Genomic DNA, 13793 nt, shown 5'->3' with positions numbered 1-13793 from the left:
CAGTTGTGTGAGTTGGAAATTAACCCCTTGTCAGATGTATGATTTACAAATATTTTCTCCAAGTTGGTAAGTTGTCTTTTTGTTTTGTTCATAGTTTGCTTTGCCTTGCAGAAGCTCTTTAGTCTGATGAAGTCCCATTTGTTTATTTTTTCTTCCCTTGTCTGAGTAGACATAGTATTTGAAAAGATCCTTCTAAGAATGATGTCAAAGAGTGTACTGCCTATATTTTCTTATAGAAATTTCATAGTTTCATGTCTTACCTTCAAGTCTTTAATCTATTTTGAGTTAATTTTTGCGTATGGCAAAAGATAATGATCTTCTTGCACTCTTTTGCATGTGGCTGTCCAGTTTTCCCAATACGATTTATTGAGGAGACTTTCTTTTTTCCATTGTATGTTCTTGGCTCCTTTGTTGAAGATTACCTGTCTGTTGATGTGTGGTTTTGTTTCTGGGCTTTCATTTCTGTTCCATTGATCTGTGCAGCTGTTTTTATACCAGAACCATGCTGCTTTGATTACTATAGCTTTGTAGTACATTTTGAAGTCAGGAATTGTGATGCCTCCAAGTCTTCTTCTTTTTTCTCAGTATTGCTTTAGCTATTTGGGGTCTTTTGTTGCCCCATATGAGTTTTAGGATTCTTTGTTCTATTTCTGTGAAGAATGTCATTGGGATTTTGATTGGGATTGCATTGAATCTGTAGATTGCTTTAGGAAGTATGGACATTTTAACTATAGTTATTCTTCCAACCCATGTGTGTGGAATATCTTTCCATTTCCTTATGTCATCATCGATTTCTTTTAATAGTGTCTTATAGTTTTCATTGTATAGGTCTTTCACTTCCTTGGTTAAATTTATTCTTGGATATTTTATTCTTTTTATTGTGGTTGTAAATGGGATTGTATCCTTGAGTTCTCTTTCTGTTAGCTCATTATCAGAGTATAGAAGTGCCACTGATTTTTGTAAGTTGATTTTGTACCTTGCAACTCTGCTGTAGTTGTTGATTATTTCTAACAGTTTTCCAATGGATACTTTAGGGTTTTCTCTATATAAAATCATGTTGTCTGCAAGCAGCAAGAGTTTTACTTCTTCCTTTCCAATTTGGATACCTTTTATTTCTTTTTCCTGCCTAATTGCTCTGGCCAAAACCTCCAGTACTATGTTGAATAAGAGTGGTGAGAGTGGACACCCTTGTCTTGTTCCTGTTCTGAGAAGGATGGCTTTCAGTTTTTCCCCATTGAGTATGATGTTGGCTGTGGTTTATCATATATCGCCTTTATTATGTTGGGGTACTTTCCTTCCATGCCCATTTTCTTGATAGTTTTTATCATAAATGGATGTTGAATCTTGTCAAATGCTTTCTCAGCATGTATTGAGATGATCATGTGATTTTTATTCCTCATTTTGTTAATGTGGTATATCACATTGATTGATTTGTGGATGTTGAACCATCCGTGTGTCTCTGGGATAAAACCCACTTGATCATGGTGTGTGATCCTTTTGATGGATTGCTGTATTTGGTTTGCCAATATTTTGTTGAGGATTTTTGCATCTGCATTCAGCAGCGATATTGGCCTGTAGTTTTCCTTCTTTGTGTTGTCCTTGTCTGGTTTTGGGATCAGGGTAATGTTGACCTCGTAGAATGTGTTAGGAAGTGCTCCATCTTCCTCAATTTTCTGGAATAGTTTGAGAAGGATAGGTACTATGTCTTCTTTGAATGTTTGGTACAATTCTCCAGAGAAGCCATCTGGTCCTGGACTTTTATTCTTTGGGAGATTTTTGATTAATGTCTCCCAATCTGTTCTGATTCTCTATTTCTTCTTGGCTCAGTTTTGGGAGGTTGTATGAGTCTAAGAATTTATCCATTTCTTCTAGATTGTCCACTTTGTTGGCATATAGTTTTTCATAGTATTTTCTCATAATCCTTTTTATTTCTGTGGTATCTGTTGTAATTTCTTCTCTTTCATTTTTAATTTTGTTTATTTGAGCCTTCTCTCTTTTTTTCTTAGTGAGTCTGGCTAAATATTTGCCAATTTTGTTTATCTTCTTAAAGAACCAGCTCTTAGTTTCATTGATCCTTTCTACTGTTTTTTTTTTTTGTTTCAATTTCGTTTATTTCTGATCTAATTTTATTATTGCTTTCCTTCTGTTGACTTTGGGCTTTGTTTCTTCTTTTTCTAGTTCTGTTAGGTGTAGTTTAAGATTGCCTATTTGAGACTTTTCTTGTTTGTTAAGATGGGCCTGTATTGCTCTGAATTTACCTCTTAGGACCACTTTTGCTGTGTCCCAAATGAGTTGGTATGGTGTATTTTCATTTTCTTTTATTTATTTAATCTTTAAATTTTTTATTTTATTTCACTTTTTAAAGTAATTTTATTGGGATTGTAATGGTTTATAATATTGTGTAATTTTGGGTGTACATTATTGTTTATCAATTGCTGAATACACTTCATCGTGCTCACCCCCAGTAGTCTAATTTTCATCCGTCACCATACATATGTGCCCCTTTGACCCTTTCTCCCACCCCCCAACCCCCTTCCCTTCTGGTAACCACTAGTCTATTCTCTTTATCCACATATTTGTTATCTTCCATATATGAGTGAAGTCATGTGGTATTTGTCTTAATCTCTCTGGCTTATTTTGCCTAACATCACACCCTCCAGGTCCATCCATGTCATTGCAAGTGGGACAATTTTGTCCTTTTTTATGGTTGAGTAGTATTCCATTGTATGTATATTGCCACATCTTCTTTATCCATTCATCCCCAGAAGGGCACTTGGGTTGTTTCCACATCCTGGCTATTGTGAATTGTGCTGCTATGAACATAAGGGTGCATAAATCTCTTTGGATCATTGATTTCAAGTTCTTTGGATAGATACCCAGTAGTGGGATAGCTGGATCCTATGGTATTTCTATTTTTAACTTTTTGAGAAATCTCCATACTGTCCTGCATAGTGGCTGCACAAGTTTGCACTCCAACCAGCAGTGTACGAGAGTTCCCTTCTCTCCACATCCTCTCCAACACTTATTGTTTCCTGTCTTGTTAAATATAGCTGTTCTGACCAGAGTGAGGTGATATCTCATTATAGTTTTGATTTGCATTTCTCTGATAGTTAATGATGTTGAACATCTTTTCATGTGCCTATTCGCCATCTGTATATTTTCTTTGGAGAAATCTCTGTTCAGATCTTTTGTCCATTTTTTAATTGGGTTGTTGGTTTTTTTGTTGTTGAGACATATGAGTTCTTTGTATATTTTGGATATTAACACCTTATCTGATATATGGTTTGCAAATATCTTCTCACAATTGTTAGATTGTCTTTTTGTTTTGTGGATGGTTTCCTTTGCTGTGCAGAAGCTTTTTAGTTTGATGTAGTCCCATTTGTTTATTTCTTCTATCCTTTCCCTTGCCTGGTCAGACATTGTATTTGAAAAAAATGCTGCTAAGGCTGATGTCAAAGAGCATAGTGCCTATGTTTTCTTCCAGAAGTTTCATGGTTTCAGGTCTTACATTCAAGTCTTTGATCCATTTTGAGTTTATTTTTGTGCATGGTGTAAGATAATGGTCTACTTTCATTCTTTTGCATGTGGCTGTCCAGTTTTCCCAACACCATTTATTGAAGAGACTCCTTTCTCTATTGTATGCTCTTGGCTCCATTGTCAAAAATTAGCTGTCCATATATCTGTGGGTTTATTTCTGGGCTTTCGATTCTGTTCCACTGATCTGTGTGTCTGTTTTTGTGCCAGGACCATGCTGTTTTGGTTACTTTTGATTTTGAAATTAGGGAGTGTGATACCTCCAGCTTTGTTCTTTTTCCTCAGGATTCCTTTGGCTATTTGGGGTCTTTTATTGTTCCATATAAATTTTAGGATTCTTTGTTCTATTTCTGTGAAAAATTGTTGTTGGAACTTTGATAGGGATTGCATTGAATCTGTAGATTGCTTTAGGAAGTATGGACGTTTTAACTATGATAATTCTTCCAGTCCAAGAGCACGGAATATCTTTCCATTTCTTTGTGTCTTCTTCAGTTTCTTTCAACAATGTTTTATAGTTTTTGGTGTACAGATCTTTTACCTTTTGGTTAAGTTTATTCCTACGTATTTTATTCTTTTTGTTACAATTGTAAATGGGATTGTATTCTTAATTTCTCTTTCTGCTACTTCATTGTTATTGTATAGAAACGCAACTAATTTTTGTATATTGATTTTGCATCCTGCAACTTGACTGTATTTGTTTACTATTTCTAAAAGTTTTTTAGTGGATTCTTTAGGGTTTTCTTTGTGTAAAATCATGTTATCTGCAAATAGTGACAGTGTCACTTCTTTTCCAATTTGGATCCCTTTTATTTCTTTTTCTTGCCTGATTGCTCTGGCAAGGACTTCCAATACTATGTTAAATAAGAGCGGTGAAAATGGACATCCTTGTTCACTTTATTCTTAGAGGGATAGCTTTCAGTTTTGCCCCACTGAGAATGATATTGTCTGTGGGTTTGTCACATATGGTCTTTATTATGTTGAGGTATTTTTCTTTTATACCCATTTTATTTAGAGTTTTTATCATAAATGATTGCTGTATCTTGTCAAATGCTTTCTCTGCATTCATTGAGATGATCATGTGATTTCTATTTTATTATTTTATTTTTATTCTTCATTTTGTTAATGTGATGTATCACGTTGATTGATTTGCAGATGTCGAACCATCCCTGCATCCTTGGATTAAATCCCACTTGATCATGGTGTATGATCTTTTCAATGTATTGTTGTATTTGATTTGCTAGTATTTTGTAGAGGATTTTAGCGATCTATATTGAGTTTATAGTCTCTTTAGATAGACCTCTTTCTAAAAGCTCTACTCTTTTACTCTCCTCTTCCCACATTTTATGTTTTTGAAATCATATCTAATCTCTTATTTTGTGTGTTTCTATCCATTACCCTCTTAACGTTGAAATAGGTAATTTTAGTACTTTTGTCTTTTAACCTTCATAATGTCTTCATAGGTGGTTTATCTGCTACCTTTACTGTATTTTTCCCTTTATCAATGGTTTTATTGCCTATTTCTTTTTTTTAAGAATTTTCTTATCCCTATTTGTGATCTTCTCTTTCCCACTTAAATAAGTCCCTTCAGCATTTCTTGTAGAACTCGTTTCTTGGTGATAAACTCCTTTAATTTTTGCTTGTCTGGGAAACTCTTTATCTCTCTTTCCATTCTGAATGATAACCTTGCTGGATAGAGTAGTCTTGGCTGTAGGTTTTTTCCTTTAAGCACTTTAAATAAGTCATGCCAGTCTCTTCTAGCCTGTAGAGTTTTGGCTGAGAAGTCCACTGATAGCCTTATGGCTTATTCAGTTTTCAGTTCCCTATCTGGGGTAATTTTTCCAAGAATAGCTGTAACCTGGTTGTGTTCATGGGAGGAGGTGAATTCAGAGCCTGCCTATGCTGCCATCTTGACAAGATCTCTATTTTCATTTTCATTTGTCTCCAGATAGTCTTTGATTTCTCCTTTAATTTCTTCAATGACCCACTGGCTGTTCAGTAGCATATTGTTTAGTCTCCACATCTTTGTCACTTTTCCAGCTTTTCTCTTGTAGTTGATTACTGGTTTCATAGCATCATGCTTGGAAAAGATGCTTGATATGATTTCAATCTTCTTAAATTTATTGAGGCTTGCCTTGTGTCCCAACATGTGTTCTATCTTCGAGAATGTTCTGTGTGCACTTGAGAAGAATGTGTATTTTATTGATTTTTGATGGAGTGTTATATATATATCTATTAAGTCCATCTGGTCTAGTTTTTCATTTAGTTCCACTATTTCCTTGTTGACTTTCTATCTGGTTGATCTAACCATTGTTGAAAGTGAGGTGTTAAGGTCCCCTACTATTATTGTGTTGCTGTTAATGTTTCCTTTTAGGTCAATTAATAGTTGCTTTATGTACTTCAGTGCTCCTGTGTTAGGTGCATATATATCTATAAGTGTTATGTCCTCTTGGTGGAGTGTCCCTTTTATCATTATATACTGCCCCTCTTAGTCTCTCATTGTCTTTTTTATCTTGAAGTCTGCTTTGTCTGATTTAAGTATGACAACACCTGATTTCTTTTGTTTGCCATTAACTTGGAATATCATCTTTCATCCCTTCACTCTAGGCCTGTGTTTGTCTTTAGAGTTGAGGTGTGTTTGCTGGAGGCAGCATATTGTTGGGCCTTGTTTTTAAATCCATCTAGCCACTCTGTGTCTTTTGATTGGAGAATTCAATCCATTTACATTTAGAGTGATTATTGGTATGTGAGGGCTCAATGCTGCCATTTTATTACTTGTTTTCTGCTTGTTCTATATTTCCCTTTTTTCTCATCTGATGAATTTCTGGCTGCCAATTCAGTTTTGTGGCTCTATGATGATTTTCTCATTATTTATCACTTGTGTCTCTGTTCTGATTTTTTGTTTAGTGGTTACCATGAGGTTTGTATAAAAGATCTCATAGATGAGATAGTCCATTTCCTGATAGCCTGTTATTCCCTTAGTCTAAGCCAGTTCCATCCTTTTCCTCGTCCCCTTCTAAGTTGTTGTTGTCACAACTTATTACATTTTGTGTTGTGAGTTAGTAGTTAAAATGAAGTGATTGTATTTATTTTTGATGTTTGCCTTCCCTTTATCATTAGAATTATGATTAAGAGTTTGCTAATCTCTCCTGATAGTGAGTTACAATTTTTTGATTTTGCTGCATATTTATCTCCTGCCTCAAGGCTCTGTAACCCCTTTCTTCTTTTTTCTTTTTTTCAGGTACGAGGACCTTCTTGATCATATCTTGTAGGGGGAGTCTTGTGGCAACGAACTCCCTCAGCTTTTGTTTGTCTGGGAAAGTTTTTATTTCTCCATCATATCTGAAGGATATTTTCACTGGATAGAGCATTCTTGGCTGAAAGTTTTTGTCTTTCAGAATTTTGAATATGTTATTCCACCCTCTCCTAGCCTGTAAGGTTTCTGCTGAAAAATCCACTGGAAGCCTGATAGTGATTCCTTCATAGGTTATTTTTTTCTGCCTTGCTGTCCTTAATATTGTCTCTTTGTCATTGACTTTTGCTGGTTTTACTAATATCTGCCTTGGAGAAGTTCTTTTTACATTGATGTAGTTAGGAGTTCTATTGGCTTTATTTACATGTAATTCCAGCTCCTTACCCAGGTGTCAGAAGTTCTCAGCTATTATTTCTTTGAACAAGCTTTCTGTGTCTTTCTCCCTCACTTCTCCCTCTTGAATACCTATAATCCTTATGTTGCATTTCCTAATTGAGTTGAATATTTCTCAGAGAATTTCTTCATCTTTTTAAAAAAAGTCTTAGTTCTCTCACCTCCTCCATCTGAAACATTTCTGTATTCCTGTCATCTACATTGCTAATTCTATCCTCCGTAATATCAGCTGTGTTATTTAAGGACTCCAAATTTTTCTTTATCTTTTCCATTGTGTTTTTCATCATCAGCATTTCTGATTGGTTTTTCTTTATAGTTTTAATGTCTTTTGTGAAGAATTCCCTCTGTTCATTAATTTTGTTCCCTATTTCATTGAACTGTCTTTCTGACTTCCCTTGTCACTCATTGAGTTTTTTTATGATAGCTATTTCTAATTCTCTGTTGTTTATATTATAGATTCCTGTGCCTTCAAGAGTGATTTCTGAGTGTTTGTCTTTTTCTTTCTGGTCTGGATTAATTAATATATTTCTTCTTACTACTTGATGGAATGAATTTGTGCCATTGCATAGTGATAGTATCTGGTTTCAGGTTCCACCAACTGCCATGAGTTGGGGGCCAGGAGCTGTATATTCTGAGCCCACCATGATCTCTGTCAGCTGTGCCTGTCCAAGCCTAGGTCACTCCTTGGGACCACAGCAGTCCTATGGGCTTTCCCACTGAACGGGAAAACAATTATACAGGGGCTCAGGGCTGCCACTGCCTGCTCCCACAGTCCCGCTGTGACATGCTCCCCCCTTTGGGGCTGAAGTAGTACAATGGGCATTCGCGGCAGCCGGAAGCTCGTTTGCTTGGGTGTGCAGATCTGCCACTGTTTCCTCCTAGGTTGCACCAGCTGTTGTGCTTTGTGGATGGGTCCTCTCCACTGGTTCCAAGCCAGAGCCACTCCTGTGACCACAGGGACTGTGGGCTCTGCCATTGGATGAGAGAGAGAGGGAGAGAGAGAGAGAGAGAGAGAGCAATCACATGGGGACTCAGGGCTGCTGCTGCCTGCTCCCTTAGTCCGGCCAAGTTGCATACCCCGCTTTGGGGTCACAACAGTACTATGGGCATTTGTGACATCTTGGAGCTCATTTGCCTGGGTGAGCAGAACTGCCACTGTCTGCTCCTAGGTTGCACCAGCCATTGTGTTTGGTGCATGGGGCCTCCCTACTGGATCCACGCCTTATCTGCTCCCTGTGGACTGCATGGCACTGTGGGCTCTCCGACCTGATGGGGAAGCGATCACGTATGGGCTCAGGTCTGCAGTCACCTGTTCCTGCAGTTGCGCTGAGTTGTGCTCCCACCCTGGGGGCTGCAAGGGTGCTATGAGTGTTCCAGCTGAGAGAGCAGTCCCGTGCATGTACAGGGCTGCCTGGGGGCCGGAGAGTGCTCACCTATCTCTACCATCTCCCCAGGGGTTAGTCCATCCACCTTCAGATGTATACCTGTGCAAGTCTCTCAGGCATTCTGATTTGTTGTGTGAGTATCCTCTGCTGGTCAATGAATGTCCGTTTAGTTGTAGTTTGAAGTGGAGGAGACAAAGGGAACAGCTCACTCTGCCATGTTATTGACGTCACTCCTGCTTGATTCTTATTTTATCATTTCTATCTTTTTGTTCATATTCTCATTTTGTTCATATATCATTTCCCCAATTTTCTTCAATTCTTTGTCCATGTTTTCCTTTAGCTCTTTGAGCGTGTTTAAGACAGTTGTTTTATACTTTTTCTCATAAGCCTGTGCTTTTTTCCCGGACAGTGTCTGGAGATTTATTTTATTCCTTTATATGGGCCCTATTTTCCTCTTTGTTTATATGCCTTGTGATCCATCTTTTGTTGACACTTGGGCATTTGGTAAACTGGCCATCTCTCCTAATGTTTTCAGAGACTGGCTCTGTGTGTGGAAGACCTTCACTAATCCGCCTGGATTGATGGCTTAAGGCCTGTTCCAGGCATACGTCTTCCCTGGGCATGTGCATGTGCTTTTTCCTAATTCCTCTGTATACCTGGCTGCTTTTAAATTTATTAATTCCCCTAAGAGCCTCACCCCTGTTTCTTGTAGGTCCTTATTTTTCCTTTTGTATTCCTCAATCAATCAAAGCCTGATGGTCTGTAGTCCCCTGTGTTTTTCACTAGCCATGCCCACTACTTCCTGTGTCTGCCCCTAGCCTGAGATCCCTGCTGCTTTCGGTCATCTGAACTCTGAGTTAGATGTCACAGAGACCAATCCCTCAGGTAGCCTACAGATAGGTTAGATCTTGTAAATTCGGTTCTTTCTGGTTCACCAAAGGGAACAGTGGATCAGGCTACCACATTCTCCAAACCAAGCCACACTGGGAGAGGGTAGGACCAGGGTGAGTAAAAGCACCATGAAATTTCCTATTGTTTTAATGTGGCTTTTTCTTGATTGGGCATTTGCTTGTTTGCTAAATCTTTGACTAATTTCCAGAGCTCCTATAAGTTATTTTAGTCAGTTGTCAGTTGTTTATTTAATGTTTCCATAGTGGACCTGGTGCTTTCTAGTCCATCTTGTTGACATCACTCATCTCATCCATTTTTGACATTATCTAATGACTTTCTTTTATGATTCATGAGAACTTAGCACTCTTCTATCTCCCCTCACTTTCCATCCTTCCAAGAGAGTTACACTGAATTCTGGTTAAATTAATATTTAATACTTCTGTTATTATGACAAATTGTTGTCCACTGCTAAGTCAGATATCTTGCCATGATTACATTTCCTTTCTTGAACAACTTTTCCCCCTCTTTGAGGTATTGATTGCTTTTTTACCCTTCCTCTCATTGCTTTGTTCTTTATGAATATTACAAAGTCTTCCTATAACTTTCAGTACCTTTCAGTACTTAAGTGTACCTATCAGTCTTTAAGTGTGTTTGTATTTTCTTTGCCTTCTCTTTTGGAGTCTTCTGCCCTCCTGTTACAATTTGAACTGATTGTTCTCTAATTCTTGTTACATGGCTGTCATCCTGGGACTTTGTATAACCATTACCTAGAAATTCCTTTTTCTTCTCTTCTGTGTTGAATCTCCTGTTTCTGGCTTTCACATTTTGCTATAGCACTGCCTACAGTAACTTCCTAAGAAAGAGAAGATGGGAGGTAAATCTTTTTGACTTCTTGCTTGTCTGAAACTGTCTTTATTCTACCCTGGCACTTGACTGACAACTTGCATAGTTATAAAATTCTAAATTGAAACAGTATTCTCTTAGAGTTTTGAAGGGATTGCTTTATGTCTTCTAACTTTCAGAGTTGCTTTTGAGAAGTCTCATGTCTTTCTGATTTCCGTTCTTTGCATGTAACTTATTTTTTCTTCATGAAAGCTCTAGCAACCTTTCTTCATTCCTTACCTTTTGAATTATAATCTTGATGTGCCTTAATATGGATCATGTTTTCATTTATCATGCTGGGAATGTTTTAGTAGGTCCTTTTAATCTGAAGACCCCATGTCTGGGAAATTTTTCTCTCTCTCAAAACAATTTCTTTCTCTTGTTTTCTTTGGAATTTCTGTCAGTCAGATGTTGAGCCTCATGGATCGATTCTCTCATTCCTTTGGTTTCTTTTTTTCCTATTGCTCATCATTTTTCCTTCTTAATCTATTTCCTGGCAAACTCTCGTATTATTATACTCCATATCCCCTATTAAATGTTTATTTTGGCTATCATTTTAAATTTGTAAGATATTTTTCTTCTTCTTGATTGTTCTTTTTTATTGCCTACTCTTCTTATGAATGCTATCTCTTATTTGAGGATATTAATTTTCTTAAAGTCATCTTCTGTTTCCTTGGTTGCTTTGTTTTATTCAGGTTTCTTCTTTTCTGTTTTTTTGTTTGGGTTTCTATTTTCATGTTGGAGGCTCACCTCAAAAAGCTGGTGATCCTTGGTGTCCATGCGTATTTAAGAGTGAGGCAGTGAGTAAGGCACACTCTGTGTGCATGGACAGGGCTTATTGACTGGTGGCCCTCACTGGGTAATCAGACAACGAGCTGGCTTTTTTATCTGGGGACTCCCTATCTGTGGACCTTTTCTCTGGGGTCATTCAAATTATTCCAGAGATGACTCTTCCAATAATATCTTTCTTGGGATAGGATGTGAGAGGGATGCCTACCTGCTGGTATTACATGAGTTGGCAGAAAAAGGGACTGAGGTCTTACCATCCAGTATGCAGACTTTCATTTTGTGGGTTTTTTTTTTTTGAGGAAGATTAGCCCTGAGCTAACTGCTGCCAATCCTCCTCGTTTTGCTGGCCCTGAGCTAATATCCATGCCCATCTTCCTCTACTTTATATGTGGGATGCCTACCACAGCATGGCTTTACCAAGTGGTGCCATGTCCGCACCCGGGATCCGAACTGGCGAACCCTGGGCCACCGAAGTGTAACGTGCGAACTTAACCGCTGCGCCACCGGCCTGGCCCCCAGACTTTCATTTTGATTTGTTGCTGTATCCCTGCCTTCTAGAGTGCCCTGGTTAAGTTTCTTTAGTTTACTTTCTCCAGAGCATAAACATTCTAGTTGAGAAAGAAAAGTCCACTGGTTATAGAGGAGGAGGGCCTGGGTTCTGTTTACCAGTGCTCTTGCAATAGCTCCAGTCTAAACTCCTTACTTCTGAGAGGCTTTAACAAGATTCTACGATGTGAATGAACCTGCACTGTTTCTTATTGGAATCTCCCTCTTTGGGCACTTGGCTTTCACTTTCTCTGTACTCATAAGCAGTTCACCATTCCATAACTCCTTGTTTTCACATATGAATGTCTCCTTGTTTTATTGAAGATAGAGTTTGTATTTCTGTTTCTCATTCTCCTGCTGTTTTCAGTGTGAATTCAGAGAGGTAAAGAAAGCAGAAAGGTCTTTACTCCACTATCTTAATACTGGAAATCTCTTAGATATTGACTATAAAATTGAATTTGAAGGAGAACCTGTGTTTTAATTGTACAAGGTCATTGTTGCATGTTTTGTAAATATAAGTGATAATATTATTGTGGTATTTTCCTTCAATTAAAAAATCTAATATTGCTTTTAAGTTGTATATAAAAAATCTTTCTTTTTGATTGACAGGGTGGTGTTGGTATCCAACTACACACAAACCTTGAATATTTTACAAGAAGTATGCAAGCGTCATGGATATGCTTATACAAGACTTGATGGACAAACACCAGTCTCTCAAAGGCAGCAAATTGTTGATAGCTTTAATAGTAAATACTCTTCTGATTTTATTTTTTTGTTAAGCTCAAAAGCTGGTGGTGTGGGACTTAACCTTATTGGAGGATCTCACTTAATTCTCTATGATATTGATTGGAATCCAGCCACTGATATCCAGGTAGGACTATTTATGCATTAAGTAAACATTATAGAATGCCTATTGGGGATACAGTGCCTTCTGGGGATATGAAGATGATGATGATGTTTCATATTGAGCCCTTATTTTGTATCAAGCACTCTGCTAAGTGCTTTACGTCTATTTAATCTTGGCAGTAGTCCTACAGGTGTGGATATTATTAACCCTATTTTTCAGATGAATATATGGAAGCTTGTTCTAGATCATATTAGCTTGTAAGAGGCAGAGCAAGGATTCAAACCCAAATCTCTGCGTCTCCAAGCTCTAATTCACTGCACAGATGTGCCTTCAGGGTGTTCATGACAATCAGGGGAAGACAAAAAAGTGTTATAGATGCTATGATCACTGTTTGTGCAAGGTATGGTAAAGATGTAATATTAGCTTATTTAAGAAAATATTTCAGAGGAAGCCTTTGGTTTTCTTCAGAATGTAGTCCATCTTTAGGTGTGTTGAGATTCCTACCTATAGATTTGCATCTCATTTGGTATCTGTGTTAGGGGACTTGAAGACAACCCTCAGGTTTGATGATTCACTGGAAGGACTCACAGAACTGAGGAAAACAGCTATGCTCCTAGTTACAGTTTATGACAGTGGACAGATACAGACTAAAATCAGCAAAGGTAAAAAAGGCACATAGGGCGAGTCCAGAAGAGACCAGACACAAGCTTCCAGTTGTCTTCTCACTCTGGAGTTGTATGGATAACACTTAATTCTCCCAGCATTGATGAGAGACAACACATATGGAATATTGTCAACCAGAGAAGTTCACTTGAGCCTTGGCGTCCAGAGTTTTTCTTGGAGGTTGGTCATGTAGATATGGAGTACTCAAGCAACTGACTAGTTGCTCAGTCTCCAACCCCTCCAGAGGTCAAATGGGCCCAAGGCCCTCCCAAAATCACATTGTTACCATAAGCTATCGGGTGTGGCCCAAAGCCCCAGGTAAACTAAGATGTTCTTATAAGGCAGGATATTCCAAGAGCTTAGAGTTTATTTTCCAGGACTTGGTTGAAGACCAGACAATTCTTTGGAACGTGCAGGCTTTGAACATCAACCTTTTACTGTACAGTATCATCAATAAATTCTGAAACCACAGGGATCTACCTAGAGCCTGACTTGATTGCTGGTATCCTAGGGATTCTTTAGGGGTGAATCATTAGCTACTTAGATTGGGAATAAACCCTCTATGCCCATGCTATACTTGGTTCTTTGCATTCTTGCTGTCCAAACTCACTGT

At 37.9% G+C, this 13793-nt stretch overlaps 1 protein-coding gene across 7 annotated transcripts in view; it reads left to right on the top strand.

Moving 5' to 3' along the window:
- The window catches only part of LOC106831450 (RAD54 homolog B), a 116993-nt gene that overhangs the window by 91587 nt on the left and 11613 nt on the right, over positions 1-13793 (top strand). For 6 of the 7 annotated variants that reach the window (XM_014841659.3, XM_044743985.2, XM_070481347.1 and 3 more), the window contains one exon: positions 12280-12541. In XM_014841659.3, coding sequence (XP_014697145.3) covers positions 12280-12541 — 262 coding nt within the window. The remainder of the gene's footprint in view (positions 1-12279; positions 12542-13793) is intronic. The other variant, XM_070481349.1, reaches the window with a different exon arrangement.

This window comes from Equus asinus, chromosome 12, assembly GCF_041296235.1.
Source record: "Equus asinus isolate D_3611 breed Donkey chromosome 12, EquAss-T2T_v2, whole genome shotgun sequence".
Classification (NCBI taxonomy): Eukaryota; Metazoa; Chordata; class Mammalia; order Perissodactyla; family Equidae; genus Equus; species Equus asinus.
Note: the sequence above shows the minus strand (reverse complement) of the source record. Positions and strands in the feature narration are given on the sequence as shown.